The sequence below is a fragment of the Sinocyclocheilus anshuiensis genome, unplaced genomic scaffold (assembly GCF_001515605.1).
Source record: "Sinocyclocheilus anshuiensis isolate Anshui unplaced genomic scaffold, SAMN03320099.WGS_v1.1 scaffold1906, whole genome shotgun sequence".
Lineage (NCBI taxonomy): Eukaryota > Metazoa > Chordata > Actinopteri > Cypriniformes > Cyprinidae > Sinocyclocheilus > Sinocyclocheilus anshuiensis.
This window is the reverse complement of record NW_015546187.1, coordinates 218215-236628: the sequence shown is the minus strand read 5'-3', so window position 1 is coordinate 236628 and position 18414 is coordinate 218215. Positions and strand designations below refer to the sequence as shown.

Sequence of the window (18414 nt, the reverse complement as noted above, 5' to 3'; positions counted from 1 at the left end):
TTAAACGAGCCGTTTTAGGTAGGTGTGGTTGACTCTTAACTTTTATAAAGAATATCTCTTTGGATTTGAGACTTTAGGCTTTGCAACTTTACAGATCTTCTTTATGCACCAAGAGCTTGTAACACTCCAAAGAGAAAGGAAAAATTGAAATCAGATCATATGACCCCTTTAATTTGTGTTCTGAAGATGAACAAATATCTTACGGGTTTGGAACGACATGAGGGTGAGTAATTAATGACAGTTTGCATTTTTGGGTGAACTATCCCTTTAATCATTAACCAGCAAATCACAAACATCTAGAAAACTCAGAATATTATTAGGCCTCTCAGCTCCAAAAGGTTGAGAACCACTGCTTTAAATGTCTGTCTGATCTAAGAAGCAAAAGCCAATTGTGCTGCTGAAATACATCATACACATAGTGAGTCAACTCATACGTCAGCTAAAATTGCCCACAATGATTTAATATTTCATAACAAGAAGTTCCAAAGTAGTGATTCAAGCTGAGCTCTAGGCAGGCGGTTGAGTGCTCATCTTACTATTCTCTTCAACCCTAGTGAGAGAAGTGCCTTCAGTCACATCTTGAGAGTAGACCTCTGTGGAAACTTAAAGGCTCAGCATGGGGGAGGTTGTCATGGCAACAATGTGAAATGGTAATGACTGGGAGGGGAAAGCTGTACCCTGTAATTCCGCTATCATGCAATGACATCATTTTTCAACTAGAAATTAGCTGAATCCATCAGCTTATTTGGCTAGTAAATTCTGTTCAAGGCACAATCATGATGATATGTAAATGTGCACAGGATTCCATTTTGCACAAGCTTATTGCAATATAGGCATATTATTTTTAACCGTACAGCTGCCTTCCAGATAATTGCTGTTCACCCACCTTCCCAAACATCCACTAAAGACATATCATCACCTCAGGGCTGTGGTATACGGTTGGGTTTAGGATAAACCCGACTGCTTAAGCAAGATTAGCAGGAGGCAATTAGTGTAATCAGTTAAAGCAGAGCTTACGGGATGTGAGTGAGAGATGATCATTGTTGTTTTATAAAGAAATCATCAACACATCTGCCATAGATTATCTACTACTACAGTGAGAAATCCACATAGATGTGGCAGCCATGTTGAAGCAGAAGGTGATGATGGTAATGATGCCCCCGAGGGTGTGTTTCACACTTTGCCTGTCACCTCGTATCATGACCACTCAACCTTTACTGTCAGACAAAAGCGCGTCGCGCACTGAAGCTGTGTTGAACAAATGTGTTGCTATCAGAACTGGATTTACCCTCTGACTGTCATGCAAATTGTAAAAAATAGTAATTAGGGGGGAAAAAAAGAAAGTACCTTTCTACCTCTATGAGCTTCTATCTCTTTTTTGCTCATATTTTTTTGCTTATTAAATAAATAAAATTATTCAAATAATTATTAAATAAATTAAATTAAAATTAAATTAAAATTATGAAGAGAAAAAAACAAATCATATTATTTACTGTATCATGCACACACACACACACGGTCGCCGTGATTTTGCCAAGTAAGACATGTTCCTGGATCAACATAACTGTCCAAAAATATAGACTTAACCCAATCCATACCCCTAAACCTAACCCTAAGCATTATTCATTCCTAAAATCAGTGTGAAATGATAGTTGATTAACAATTATAAGTCGCTTTGGATAAAAGTGTCTGCAAAATGACTAAATGTAAATGTAAAAAGGGTGTAGAAGCATCTAACCCTGATCGTAAGCCTAAAACAGATATTTCCTGAAAAGTTATCCCTCAATTCTGATTGGTTGATAGGAATCAATATAACAAAGAGTGAAAAATTGAAGGGGGTCTGAATACTTTCCGTACCCACTGTATATATATATATCTATGAACCTGTGATACTTTTCTTCAGGATTCTTTGGTGAATAAAATGTTACAAAGGACAGCATTTATTCAAAATATAAATATTTTCTAACAATATATCACATCACTTTTTTATCAATTTAAAACTTGGAAAAAAAAATACTGACCCCAAACTTCTGAACAGTAGTGTATATTGTTATCAAAGATTTTAACATTATAAATGCTTTATTGTCTCTTTTGAAATATGTAAATGCCTACACGTATTTTATTTTTACAGTTGTATATACAGTACATAATGCACAAATCTACATAAGTGTTCAGTTCCAGATGTATACCACATTATTAGTAGTGGTAGTAGTAGTATTACTTACATATTCCCATGTCAAATATGTATGTGTATGTGTATGTACCAAGAGTTCCTGAAAAACACAACAAATTCCCTTTGTGTTTTTGCACACTTGTCGACTAAAAGCTCATTCTGATTCTGATCAAAGTAATGCTCCCTTGCTTAATAAAAGTGTTATGTATTATTTTCCTAATAAACAACCCAACAAACAACGCTATATACATAAAATGTTGTCACATGTGGTAATTAAAGTTTGATCTCACCTGGAACACTTGATGAGACTGATGTCCACTGGTAAGATTTTGGTTCAAACTATCCATGACCAGCGTGTTTTCACTTACTCGCTCAGGGACATGAGAATCCTGCCAGAGACAAAAACAGTGTTGAAACAACCTTATAAATCTTATAAAATGAATTAAGCTTATAATATCCACCAATATCTTTTACTCGGCTTTGTTAATAAATTCTTATTTATACAACAGCTCAAACATTCTGCAATATAACTTTATTTGTGTTAAATGAAATATGTTCCTACAGGTTTGGACCGACTTGAGGTGAGTAAATGACGACAGTTTTTCATTTTGTGGCTGAACTATCAATTTTTAGGGATATTGTACATACTTACATAAGTTTATATATTCTCTTTAACTGTCTTTTCTATTGTAGACGACAACTAAGCCGGTCAAGTGTCTACAGTACAGACAATAGTGTGAGTGGGAGAAATGCAGCCTCCGGCATTCCCCGTCTGCATCCTTAGCTGACTCACTGCCCCGATGAATAGAGTCTGCACTCACACAAATGGCATTTGCAAACAGATAACGCTGATTTACCCCGTCGGCCCAGCTTACATGACTCTCACCGGCCGTGAGCTGCCTTTTCCTCTGACACACACAGACAGACCTTCCTGCCCTGACATTCCTGTGCTCTTGCTCAATGTGCTGTCTTTGAGTTCAACCACAGCACAGTGTATACAGTCACTGTACATTTACCTGTTAGCTAGTCACATACAGAAGTGTGTCATGCACACGGTCACACTTTATTTTAAGGTCCAATTCACAAACCATTAACAAAAACTTTTTACTCTCCATTTGAAATGAATGACTTCCGGTCTGTTGCTTGTCGTTCGTTGGAGATAGTGGAAAGACGACTTCAATCTGTTGCGACGTGACACGACGGGACAACTGTCGCGTCCGGTGTAGATGCGGAGTGTATTGTAACTTTTGCAGCCTCAAATCTAGAAACAGGCTTGTGGTGAAATGAATTCAATGAAACCTAAACCTATAACTGCATAATCTGAGGTAGGCTAATTACTTTAATTACTTTGTGAGATTCAATGATAGCACCTGTATGAGATTGGAGAAGAAGGCTGAAGAATTTAAATTGCTTGGCACTGAATCAAATTTCACACAAATCTAACATTTTGATATTTGAAACCACTTCACCTGAACAAACCGACCCTTGCATTATTCAAAAACTTGATCTACAAAGTAGCCTAAATTGCCTGCACATTAAATTCTGTTGAGGTTTTAAAAATGTAACAACCAGTAAAGAGAGAAATCCATCAAGAAATAAAAAAAATGAGATAAGCAACAACTGGCTTGCTATTTAAAATGTGAAATAGGAAACAAATTATACACATTTACCTTATTCCAGTTGTCCAACAAGCACTACGCCTCCATTTCTAAGCATTAAATATAGTTTATACTTCTATATCAAAGTCCCTGATGTCTTACTTGGCTATTTTCTGCCTCTCTCCCGCTACATCTTCATTTAGAGGATACATGTTCCTATTCAAAACAGCACAGACCTGCCTGTACTTGCTGTTTTGAGCTAAACCCCACATTCCTGCCTGTCGGCTACAGCCCTGATAACAGATGTTAGTGCGCTGGTCAATAAAAGGGTGGAGCTTCATAAAAGAGAAAAGAAAGACGACGAATTACAGTGAAGAGAGGAAGTTTAACAAGTTGAAGCAAACACAAGAGGGTAATAATGGAAGTATATGTAGGGCATCTGGGAAATATACAAAGACTGACTATGAGAGGCAGACAGACAGAAGATCCGACAGATTGAGATTGGGTTTGATCACACTCCAAAACTCTGTTATTGCCACATGCCTCTTAACTCATCAAAGCCGATTTGCACGATCTAAGAGGCAATGAGTCACATTTCCCTACTAGTGTCTTTATCTGGAGTTTGATTCTGTTCCAAATTGCACATGAGTGATTCTATAATTGCAGCTATATTTGGTGTCCGAAGTCATTATTTTTTTTCAGCTTTTTTCAAATGGTTATATATTTTTTAATTATTTTAATACTGTGTTACTCATTGTTATGAATTACAAGATGTTACAGTTCATAACAATATAATTTTTTTTGCAAAAAGTGTTTTAAATAACTGAAAATCATGATTTTTTGTTGTCCGAATTAGTGAGTGCATTTTTTCCATCATGTATCATTGTGTAATCAAAATATTTTATTGTATTTTTCTTTTTGTAATATTTCATTCATTTTATTTATAAAAGCCCTAAACAGTCATTACCTAATTCTACAACATTATAAAAAAATTTTTAAAAAAACATTTCTTATAAAAATGTGTGTCCTTAAATCTTGCGTCAACTCTGTTACCGTACAATACTTTGCCTTTAAATTAGTGGAATTATCTCCCATGATTTCATTAGTGCCGTGTGCTCTTAGCATTTATGCTAGCAAGTGGAGTTTTTGGCAAAAAATAAAGAAAATGATTAATTCTGTTACTGTCAAACTCTGTTACCAAGGTAGAGTAACAATGCTGACAATGCGGTAACAGAATTGACAGTCCATCGGACAATTGTCAATTCTGTTACTTTACAATTCTGTTACTTAAAGGGTCAACTCTGTTTATGAACTATTTTCACAAAAACAATAAATTTGTTGTTTAAAATCCTTATAAACATTATTGATGTATTTTTGCACCCTTATAATATTTCAACAACATTTCTTTTTTTAACGGGATATTGTATATAATACATTTTCAGATTAAAAATATTTGCTCCAAGTGGACGGTTCTGTGAAGACATAGGTATTTTTTTTGTTTTAAAAGGTATGCATAGGTGAAATATTATCTCAGTTTCAAGTGATGGAATGTAAGGACTGTTTGTCTAATGAAACAAGAAGGATTTTTCCTGTTATGATTTATTGTTATTTCTACACATTGGCTAATTTGTCCGTAACAGAGTTGACAAACAATACCATAAAGACATCTGTTTTTTCATTACAAGTAAAAAAAGGAAGTAACTTATGTTTGGCAAGCACTGAATTATTAAAATTAAATATGTTTTCAATAAAATCTGTTAGTGAAAAGTTTTTTCCTTAACTTTCTGCAATGCCAAATGTATCTCCAATTATAGAATCACCCATATGCTCACACATGATCAGACCCAACAATGTGAGGGACAGCACATTTTTCCAGCATGCAGCATAAAGGCTGTTATTGTCTCTCTTCAGCGTGCTCGGATGGGAGAGACGCTCTCTGTGGATGCTGCACCCTGCCTGAAGAGCGCAATGGAAAAAGATGAAGAGATGAATGAATGAATGAATGAATGAATGAATGAATGATGCATTTATATAGCGCTTTACTGTGTATTGTTGTACACCCAAAGCGCTTTACAATCATGTGGGGGGGTCTCTCCTCAACCACCACCAGTGTGCAGCATCCACTTGGATGATGCGACGGCAGCCACAGGACAGCAGCGCCAGTGCGCTCACCACACACCAGCTACAGGTGGACAGGAGAGAGAGTCATAGAGCCAATCAAGTGGATGATGTGGTGGAGTGAAGGCATGCAGTCTGGTAAGCTGCTCGCTGATTCCAAACTGTAGCTCATGTGTAACTAAGTGAAGAAGCAAATCATGTGTTCAGAGCCACGCCTCTAAAGATTATTTTCCTAAGTGATGCATAAGTGTATGTATTCCACAAGTGTATGTCTGTTTTCCAGTAAAAATATTAAAACATCCTTAAAAACCAGTTTACTTGAGAAGCAAAATTGCATAAGTCTCGGCATGCTTTACACAAAGAATACATCTTGAGTAATGTTATTTTATCTTATTTTTATCTTATTATATTATATTATATTATATTAATTTTATATTAATTTTATATTATATTATATTTGACATTATATTATATTATTGTTTCTAATTTTTATCATCATCATCATCATCAAATTTATTGTGCTTTATTTTTAAAACAATTAAAAAAATGTCAATATGGTAAAAAAAAAACATAATTCAATATATATTCTATTGATATGTCAATGTAATATTTAATTATATTATTATATTATATTATAGTTTATGCCTCAATTATTATTATTATTATTATTATTACACATCGTCATCAGATTTAAGCCATAAAATTATTTTTAAAGTAGGGTAATACAAATGAAATTATTTTAACCCCTTAACTGTCACTCACATTTTTGAACATAGATGTGAAAGTACACGATCCAGACTTACATTTTTATAATTCATGAATGAAAACATTTTGTAACATGATTTTGATGTACCATTTTCATGGTAATGCAATGTCTGATTTTAAAATGTTTTTTTATTTTTAAAGGATGAATTTTGAGATTTTACGTTGTCAATTGATATATAATTTCTGATGATTTCTAAAGTGTGATAGAGAAAAAGGCAACGAAGAAGACTTTTTGTGACAAAGGTCAGAACTCCTGTTATGATGTAGATTTTTGAGGTGCACTCTTGTCATAAATTCATCTATTACTTTTCCTACATAATATTTAACAAAAAACTGGTAAAATATATATTTAGGAGTCTTAGACCTTTCCAACGATATATAGTTTGTCATGATTAGATTAGGATTTAATTGTAATATAGTGAAGTAAACTTAGGCGTCCCACAGAGGGGACAGATGACAGTTAAGTTAAAAAAGTTAGGAAAAAAAAAATTCCAAGTAAAATGTCAGAGTAAAATTGTTTAACATGGCAAAACCCCTGATTAAGATTTTTTTTTTTTTTGCAGTAGAAGTGTTCTTTCAAACTTTTTCAGGCCCTGATGCTTGCTTTCATAACGCTTAAGTGTCAAGTTTAGAAGAGATGTTGGATCATTCTGAAAGGCGGATGACACAACATTCAGCTCTTCAAAATGACAGCACTGTGTGCTGGAAGGAGGCCATGGATTAATGGTAGACACATCTCTGAATGGAAAGACATGGTGGTGGTTTTTGGAACGTAGATGCTCCACCACATGTGATCCACTCTCTCATACATATTGCTGAGGTTCGTTTAAAGGATTTCCCTTCCAGATAATATTCTGTATGCTGAGGAAATGCTGAAGGAGAAGAACTTTGTAATTGGTTTATAAGAGAGTGAGGAAATGTGGTGAAGACGCTTGCAGCGAGTCCTGGCTGTTGAAAGGTAATAACAGCTTTCTAATTCCTGCCTTGAGGCACAGTGGATTATTCATCAGTGGAATTTCAGTTAGGCTTGAAAGTACAGGGACAGAGAGAGAGAGAGAAAGGGGGAGATGATGAGCTTTTTCAATAGTGTATGGTATCTTCTGCAAGCTCCCTGCTCAGAGACCTCCACCTGGTGGTAAAGCTCTGCTCTAATACTGTACTTCTCAAAATTGGGTCTTTTCTGATACAGGGGCATGGAGAGATGGAGAAAACAATGCTGACTGCAACATAATAAAATATGGTGATATAAATATATAATAATAATAATAATAACAATAATTAACTTTTATATAAAAATATGGTTGTATAATGTATTTTTAAATAATGTTATATATGATATATTGTAAAGTAATATAATAACTGTATACGAATATATCAATATAAATTTTAAATTATATAAATTATATTAATACACACACAAATCTTAAAATAATATTCAGAATATATCTTTATTATCATTATTATATTATATTATACTATTTATGTATTCATGTAAATTCTTTTATTTTTCCCTAAAACGTCCAGGTTGTAAAATGTTTAAATTAAAAATCGCTGGTCACAATAATGACATCAATGAAGAAGAAGAATCTTTTATTAGGCTATATTAATATTAATGAATATATTAATAATATATATTTACATTTTTAGATCAAAATGTATTTCACACAATGATACAATAACAACATAAGTGATGTAATCATAGCAGCTAAAGTCCCCATGAAATCAAAATGGAATGTTTTTGGCATTTAGTATGATATGTTAGCCTTAAGGTAATTTATAAGCTACACGTGCTTCAAAACAATGACAAAATTGGCATTATATATAGAAGATATAAACACTCAAACTTACATTTTATTGGCTATTTAAAAAAAGGGGGAGGAGCTGCTCTTTATATCCCGTCCTGTCTTCCTGTTTTTAGTGGAAATGATGTCAACACATTGAATAACGCTGCACGTTCAAAGCAATTCAGTGAGCCTATAAGTGTTTGTCTCTTCACAAATATTCTGGACATGTAGGTTGAATTTGTAGATTTCTAACTTTTTATTTTCTTATTTAACCCAAAATGGTTCTAAAAGTGGAATTTGAAAGTTTCAAATAATAATCATTTGAGTAAAATATGAAAAATCGCAATCATTTGCAGCACATGATATAGGCTGAATAACTGCCTATCATAATGTGGAACAACAAGCAAATGCCTCCTTATCAACCGTTTGTCATTGTTGAACTCATTTCCGCAACGTATTTGATCACAATGCCTAAGGCCTCTTCATATACAAAGATGCCCAAACTTCAGAGGACGTTATTGAAGAAAACAACACACATGTTGAAGATCAGGCCGCATATGTGCTGCAGCACACAGACACATATCTAGAGAGGAAATTGAGGGGCAGATGAGAAATCCTGCCATTTCTGTGAGTGTATGATTATGGCCACGGACAAACACAGTGATGGATGTGGCTGACTAAATAGCTTCTTCCATTTTTAGACCTGGCCACAAAAATGCTGCGAAGTAGAGGAATGTGAAAATGAACTGGGCTCCCGAACGGGACTTAAAATAGCAATGAGTGGGTAGAAATTCTAGCAGCAAGTGTAATTAAGACTCAAAAATGATGTAACGTTGATTTTCAAGAGGTCTAAACATGACAGATGAATAATAAAGCAAACTTGATGAACTATTTATAGATCAAATTTTCTCCCATGTCTACAGGCTATGGACCTTTCTCATAAAATGCTAAACAGAACTTTGTTTTTAGCATCAAAGCTAATCTTGCTTTTAGCATCAAAGCTAATCTTGCTTAGTAATACACATACTTAGCATTGTGGGATGCTTTTAAGTGCTGTGCAAAATCTCTGGTTTGCTGGTTTTCCATCACTCGTTGTTTTGAGAATACCAGAGGCTTGGTTACAAGCTAATAACCAGCAGACCACCTGCACAGTGAAGCCACATGGGCAAAGGTCACCAGAGCACCATCAAAGGCCCTTGTGTGCATGCTCATGTCAACGTCAGTGAAATATATAACCCTGAGATAAGAATCCAAGAGCAAAAAAGAGTCTATTGTTGACAACCAGCCAGAGGAGCTGGGGTTATACAGGCCTACACTGGAGAAAAATTCAGCTGAAGATGACAGTTGTGTTGTGGAACATGGTAGCTGGTTTCTAGCGGGTCTAAGATGGTCATTAGCTAGTTGTTAACAGGTTGACCATTGACCACGTTCCAAAAGCACAGCTTGACCACTTAAGTTGGTCTAAGCTTGCAGCTATCATGTTCCAAAACACTGGATTCCCGGCAGGGTAAATACTGACGTAATACAAGCCTTTTTAAAGGTATCATCATCTAAATATATAGAAGCACCTCTAATCATAACAAAACCCAAGAGCAAGAAAGAGTGTATTGTTGACAACCAGCCAGAGGAGGTGGGGTTATATAGTTCAGTTGAAGATGTGCAGTTGTGTAGTGTTTCTAGCAGGTCTAAGATGGTCATTAGCTAGTTGTTAACAGGTTGACCATTGACCACGTTCCAAAAGCACAGCTTGACCACTTAAGTTGGTCTAAGCTTGCAGCTATCATGTTCCAAAACACTGGATTCCCGGCAGGGTAAATACTGACGTAATACAAGCCTTTTTAAAGGTATCATCATCTAAATATATAGAAGCACCTCTAATCATAACAACATCAATGATAATTTAGTCATCAACAATGTAAGTGGGCACTAGGGAGACGTCCCCTAAACAGTAGAGGAAACAGGACAAACAAACAGGATGGCAGGAGAAGAGTGCACTGCTGATTGCTGAGTCTATATGTAGACTTCCTATCGGACAGAGAGTTTCCTGTGGGACATGGCGGTCAGAGTATGGCATATCACTCTCCATTTCTGCTCACAGAGGCAGAGACCAAGTGTCAAACAATTTCAAAGGTCTTAACTTCAAAGGAACCTAATAAATGTTTATTTATTAATAATTTTTTTTCATAGACAAAATTGAATTGCAAATACTTTGGTAATTTCAAACATGTTTTATCACATACAGTCATGGCCAAAAATATAGGCACCCTTGGTAAATATGATCAAAGAAGGCTGTGAAAATTAATCTGCATTGTTAATCCTTTTGATCTTTTATTTAAAAAATTCACAAAAATCTAACCTTTCATTGGATAATAAGAATTTAAAATGGGGGAAAATATCAATATGAAATAAATGTTTTTCTCTAATACACATTGGCACGTTGGTTTTTTATTTGAGAAAAACATTTTTTTCATAATGATATTTCCCCCCATTTTAAATTTTTATTATCCAATGAAAGGTTAGATTTTTGTGAATTTTTTTAATAAAAGATCAAAAGGATTAACAATGCAGATTAATTTTCACAGCCTTCTTTGATCATATTTACCAAGGGTGCCGATATTTTTGGCCATGACTGTATAATCTGCACTGTTTTCCACTAGTCAAACAAACCTACTTTTAACATTTTGAAACTCATTCCACAGAATTACACAGATTGTCCCCTCAAATCAGTGAAGAAACATTTAAATAAATTAATAAATAAACAAACAAACAATTTCTGGGCCTAATCAAAAACTCTGCATACAAAAAGTACAATCATTTTAAAGCCTTTTCTACAAGATTGCCAGTTTCTGTCACAAAATAAAGAAATAAGCAAATATGGTAACGGATATATATAGGTTTAAAATAAGAAATAGTCACACTGTAAGATAAAGACTCAAATACTTCATATAAAGCCATAATAGTAAAAATGATGAAAGTCTTAATTGCAAGATTTAAAGTCACATTGCTATAAAGTCACAGTGTGAGATATATGTCACAATTGTGAGATGTAAAGTCAAAATTATGAGAAATAAAACCTTCGTTGTGAGCAACAAAGTCATAATTGCAAGATTAAAGCAACTTTATCCATATGGGATTTATATAATCACATTATGAGATAAAACACTGCAATTCTGAGATATGAAGTCAAAATGAAGAGAAATAGTTGTAATTGTGAGATAAAGTCCCAATTGTGAGATATAAAGTCAAATATGATTAAAAAAAAAAAGTCTCCGTGGTGAATAACAAAGTCAAAATTGCAGGGTTGAAAGCCACAGTAAAGTCACATTGTGAGTTGTACCAGTAATGCCATAATTCTGAGATAAGAAGTCAAAATTAAGAGAAATAGTTGCAAGATAAAGTCCAAACTGTGAATATAAAGTCAAAATTATAAGAAATAAAATCTCAGTTGTAAGTAATAAAGTCACAATTGCAAAACTCAAAGCCACATTAAAGTCACATTAAGCTATATAACGCAGCAATTCTCAGATATGAATGCATCATTATTTTAGGCTTCCATATGTTGAAGAGTGTTTTTGTGAGCACGCTGACTTTCAGGCACAAATAACGCATCATCAGACTACAGTAATAATTTCCTGGCTTGAAGGCTACTATTGAGAGTGAGTCACTCTTTCTCTGGTGCTCCATGTTGAGGGGGCTGCACAGGGCAGGGGCTCAAGTGAACACAATATTCCAACAGGCACTTGCTCAAATGTTCCATTGACTTTGGCTGTTTGTTTCCTATAAAGACACTGGGCTCAACAGGCATTCCAGCGCAGCCGGCACAAAGAGCTCTTTTCACCGTGTTTAATCCCTGCAGAGGAGTGGCGAAGGGGCCTGGCTCTCCTCCACTGAGGAGGACCCAAACTCCAAATTCATAGACACAAGCACCCACACAGACCAAAAAGCATGCAGAAAACATGTGTGAAGCTGTAGGGTCCGAGTTCAAGACTCACTTCTATTTTTCATACTCAAAGAATTGCTTTACCTTCGCACAGATGTTGATTTTGATCTTGAGAGATGAAACCAGCATCTCACGGGATCATTACACATGCATATATCCTCTAAACAGAAGCTCCAAAGCCATAGCAGCTCTTCCAAATCTCCAGTGCTTGGTCCAAAGCTTGACGCCACCGAATCCAGTTCAAAAGCTTAGTTCTGTGCTTAAAAATCTTGGATGAGAAAGAGATTTACATGACTACTACATGAGGTCAGACCTCACGCAGGTGCACCAGGCATTGGCAATGCCCTCAGTGCCAGTGTGTGCCCCTCAACGCCTTGGCAAACTCCTCAGATCATCTCTTTAATCTCCATCCAAAAATGTGAGCAGCTCAAAGCCAAGAATTTCACCTCAGCTGGAGAGTGGCAGAAAGTGGCTCACACGCAGGGTCTCAAAGCCTCAAGGCAGAAGGAACAACGTCAACACCTCCTTTCGCTGTGTTATTAAAAGCTGTTGTGATACAATGGGTCGCTGCCAAAGCAAGCATCCCAGACTCACCCCTCTCCTCCTGACTCTGGTTCCTGACTCTCCACACTCCTCCAGACATCAGATGAGCTGCGCAAGAAGTATGCTTAGAAACCTTGATTTCTACCAAACCTGGTAGATGGTGAGCATTCGCAGAAAGCAACTGAAGAAGGGTAGGGAGTCAGTAAATAGGAGGAGGTGGATGTGGAGCAAAGGAAACAGCTTTGGAAATCTCATGGTCTTATGGAAATATCGTCAACAACCTCCTTCCTCCAACCGTTCTTTTGTCTCAGACTGTCTGACTGTATTTCAGTAAAGGCTGGAATACACTACACAACTTGTGCTCAGATTTCGGGTTCAAATTTGCAGTCTGGACAAATCAATGCTAGTCTTCAGATTTTGGGAAGTGGAATTTGACAGATTTCACAGAAAATTATGTAGTGTATGATGGGCACAGCCTCATATTTTAGCTTCAGACTATGAAGCTATCAAGTCGAAGGATATCAAACATGTTAGTATACCATGCATCCAAATATACCTACTGCCTATAGTGGGTGAAAAACAGTATGTGAAAACAGTAGTATGTCCGAATTCATAGCATTCATAAAACAGTAGATGGAAAGGTCGCAGCTGACCTATTTTTTCCTTGGAGATTCCAAAATGCGCATCTGATTTTACTATCCCATATTGCTAAGGGAGAATAATTGTGAAGAGCAGGTAAGTGACACAACTGATGCCGTAAGTCACATGACAATGACAAAATGGCAGAAGTAGTACATTCCATGTGGAATGCACTTTTTTTAATGGCCGCAAAGTAAATTCTCATTCAAATGTAGTACTCAGACAGTATGTGCATTAAGACTAGGGGTGTCGCGATATACCGATATTGATGATAATCGTGATATTTAAATAATGAAATATCATTATCGTGTTAATTATGGAGTGTCACAATATACAAGTATACAATAATATGATGCATAATAATCCAGCGCCATAATGGAGTGTCAAACTCTCACGTGTGATTTGTTTCATTTATACTCGACAGCGGAGGGCACCCTAGCACAGAAAGTCCACAAGCCAGACTGTAAAATGTAAAATGTAAATGTAATACAAAAACTTCCAGGAAATCCCTCATATGGACAAAGGCACCTAGGTGTCGCTGTAGCTGAATAAAAAAAAAAGAAATGTTTTATCTGAAATGGTTTATCTGTGTTCTTCAAGCTATCGCGGGTATGTTCATATGGATAATGTATATTTATAATGCAATGATAATTGACATAGCCTTTATCACCATATAGAATACTATAAAATAAGAATCAGTTCACAGAAGGAAGTTATTTCAAACACCAATGCAAGTTTGGAGTTATTCTCATAAATTGTCTTTCTTTGACACTGTGTTAAACTAAAAACAGTTAGCATTTTAGTCTCTTCTGTTTAGTGTAATTGTTCCAGCCCTAATTCGGACACAGGAATATTGTTTTCATTTGTCATACGTCTCATGACAATCCATGCTTTTTTGTGAGTTCATTGTGTTCTTAACGACTAGTATGTGATATTCAGTCATTTGATGTCCAATATTTCTCTGTAAACATTTCGGCAAGTGTGTAAAGCCTAGTGTTTTTAAATCTGTTAAGATTCAGTTTTTTAGTGTATACCACCTAAAGGTTATTTGCTACTTTTGCTATTTTGTTGTAAAAGCATGAGGTAGACTATGTGAAAAAAAAAGGATGACATCATATCTTACACAAATTACACAGCTTTTCCACCTTATGACCGCAGCTGGATCCATTCTTACTCAGAATCTGACCTGACATTATGCCAGTCCGATAACAAATCCATTTCCATGAGAGCTCTTTTAAATTCCAAATGAAATTTGGCACAGGGCTGCTTAGTGCTGGAGTATAGTGGTGAATATTGATGCTCAGGAAAATGTGTTTAAGTGTCTGGAGGATATCTCAGACAGAGAGAAGAAGAGCCAAAGCAGGAGGTGGGAAAGATCAGCTTGGAAAACCGGTCTTGTGAAGTGCAGATGTTGCCGTGAGGCCACACACACGCACATCCTTGTTAAGTTTTTGGAAGAAAAGCATTCAAAATTTACTTCCATGATGCCAGGAAGTTGTTGCTAAATAGTTGCTTGGGAGTTCCACGAGATCTGGAGATTGTATGCAGTTGCTAGAATGTTCTAAGACCTTTTAAAACAGTGCTATGTAGTGTTTGCAAGAATGTTGGTAACCAAACAGTTGCTGGTTGTAGCCATTGACTTCCATAGTATGGGAAGAAATTACAATGGAAGAAAATATAGCTACGGTCAACTGTTTGGCTACAAACATTCTTCAAAATACCTTCTTTCATGTTCAACAGAAGAAAGAAACTCATAGGGTGAGTAAATGATGACAGAATATTCATTTTTGGGTGAACTATCCCTTAAAGTACAAGCAAACCCCTAACAGTAAGAATGAGAAACAGCTATTGTTATGCTTGCCGTAGCAAACACTGCTAATGAATGTGTCTGTATTCCAGTTCCAAACAAATCAATTCCAGCAATCACCACGTTCTGAAAGCTCCCAATGAAACACACGGTCATTGGCAGGGCCTGTGTGGTTTCAGCCCATTCTCATTTCTTTGCCTGTTTCTCTGAACTCACTCAATAGACTGTTCTGTTTCGGGTGGGAGATCAGGAGGAGAGAGAGCTACTAACGTGGCAGTGTAGTGCCTCTGGTCTCTTTCTATCTGTCCTCTGCTAAGCAAATGAAAGGTGAGGCACAGGCCTTGTCACCTTGTTTTTTCACTATTTCTGTCGTTTCCCTGAGGCCAGTGGCTGTAGACTGAGATTCTCACAATGCTGCCTAATGTTGTGTCTTCAGCTCTGATAAAAACAAGGACAAAGCTCATTCCTGTTGCCTGCATTTGGCAGTGAGAAACTTTCAGAACCTCATAACATATCTGCTAAGCAAAACATCAGTCCGCAGAAACTGATTGTCTAATATTTTTTAAAACAGCAATGGTTTCTAAAAATAACAGTCTATGTTTGGATCACAGCTGATTTCACTGGACCAGATTTTTGGATCAGAATATCACAAATCCTGCCAAGAACATTTCCAGGTCATTTCACTTCAAAATGAACAATTAAACATTGTATACATAAAACAAAGCCTATTTTTAAGATTTTATTTGCATTATGACATTACTTTCAGGACAATTATACCAATTTCCTCTGAAAATGTAATCCCAAAACAAACAATATACCAGTACATAATGTAAATAAAGAATATTAATATATCATGGTAGTATCTGTTATACTGACTTCAGTTTAATGTCTTAAGTAATGTATATTTAAATTTAAAAAATAATTTTATTACAGTATTTCTTATTGCAATACAAAAATGTATTATAATGCATAAATGAGAATTTCATTAAATTCTCCTTTAAGAATGATGGAAATGACAAAAAAGTTGAAAAGTAAAACTTCAGGATACATAACAATAATACAAATTTGAGGAGAATTTGCATAATTGTCACAAAAATGTCAATGCAATAATAAATAAATAAATTAATTTCCACCTTATGACCGCAGCTGGATCCATTCTTACTCAGAATCTGACCTGACATTATGCCAGTCCGATAACAAATCCATTTCCATGAGAGCTCTTTTAAATTCCAAATGAAATTTGGCACAGGGCTGCTTAGTGCTGGAGTATAGTGGTGAATATTGATGCTCAGGAAAATGTGTTTAAGTGTCTGGAGGATATCTCAGACAGAGAGAAGAAGAGCCAAAGCAGGAGGTGGGAAAGATCAGCTTGGAAAACCGGTCTTGTGAAGTGCAGATGTTGCCGTGAGGCCACACACACGCACATCCTTGTTAAGTTTTTGGAAGAAAAGCATTCAAAATTTACTTCCATGATGCCAGGAAGTTGTTGCTAAATAGTTGCTTGGGAGTTCCACGAGATCTGGAGATTGTATGCAGTTGCTAGAATGTTCTAAGACCTTTTAAAACAGTGCTATGTAGTGTTTGCAAGAATGTTGGTAACCAAACAGTTGCTGGTTGTAGCCATTGACTTCCATAGTATGGGAAGAAATTACAATGGAAGAAAATATAGCTACGGTCAACTGTTTGGCTACAAACATTCTTCAAAATACCTTCTTTCATGTTCAACAGAAGAAAGAAACTCATAGGGTGAGTAAATGATGACAGAATATTCATTTTTGGGTGAACTATCCCTTAAAGTACAAGCAAACCCCTAACAGTAAGAATGAGAAACAGCTATTGTTATGCTTGCCGTAGCAAACACTGCTAATGAATGTGTCTGTATTCCAGTTCCAAACAAATCAATTCCAGCAATCACCACGTTCTGAAAGCTCCCAATGAAACACACGGTCATTGGCAGGGCCTGTGTGGTTTCAGCCCATTCTCATTTCTTTGCCTGTTTCTCTGAACTCACTCAATAGACTGTTCTGTTTCGGGTGGGAGATCAGGAGGAGAGAGAGCTACTAACGTGGCAGTGTAGTGCCTCTGGTCTCTTTCTATCTGTCCTCTGCTAAGCAAATGAAAGGTGAGGCACAGGCCTTGTCACCTCGTTTTTTCACTATTTCTGTCGTTTCCCTGAGGCCAGTGGCTGTAGACTGAGATTCTCACAATGCTGCCTAATGTTGTGTCTTCAGCTCTGATAAAAACAAGGACAAAGCTCATTCCTGTTGCCTGCATTTGGCAGTGAGAAACTTTCAGAACCTCATAACATATCTGCTAAGCAAAACATCAGTCCGCAGAAACTGATTGTCTAATATTTTTTAAAACAGCAATGGTTTCTAAAAATAACAGTCTATGTTTGGATCACAGCTGATTTCACTGGACCAGATTTTTGGATCAGAATATCACAAATCCTGCCAAGAACATTTCCAGGTCATTTCACTTCAAAATGAACAATTAAACATTGTATACATAAAACAAAGCCTATTTTTAAGATTTTATTTGCATTATGACATTACTTTCAGGACAATTATACCAATTTCCTCTGAAAATGTAATCCCACAATATACCATATACCAGTACATAATGTAAATAAAGAATATTAATATATCATGGTAGTATCTGTTATACAGTTTAATGTTTAATGTCTTAAGTAATGTATATTTAAATTTAAAAAATAATTTTATTACAGTATTTCTTATTGCAATACAAAAATGTATTATAATGCATAAATGAGAATTTCATTAAATTCTCCTTTAAGAATGATGGAAATGACAAAAAAGTTGAAAAGTAAAACTTCAGGATACATAACAATAATTGTCAATGCAATAATAAATAAATTAATTAATTAATTAATTAATTAAAATAAAATACAATTTAAGCTTTTTTCCATAATAATAATAATAATACATAATTATATAATATAATTAGAATTCCATTAAAATCTCCATCAGGATGCATAACAATTATACAAATTTGAGGAGAACTTGCATAATTACCACAAACAAGTC

The 18414-nt window shown here is 35.6% G+C and overlaps 1 protein-coding gene across 1 annotated transcript in view; it reads right to left on the bottom strand.

Annotated features, from left to right (window-relative positions):
- Positions 1-18414, bottom strand: part of LOC107701414 (pleckstrin homology-like domain family B member 1) — a 90269-nt gene that overhangs the window by 61348 nt on the left and 10507 nt on the right. Inside the window, exon 2 of the mRNA XM_016503411.1 lies at positions 2464-2562. Coding sequence (XP_016358897.1) covers positions 2464-2562 — 99 coding nt within the window. The remainder of the gene's footprint in view (positions 1-2463; positions 2563-18414) is intronic.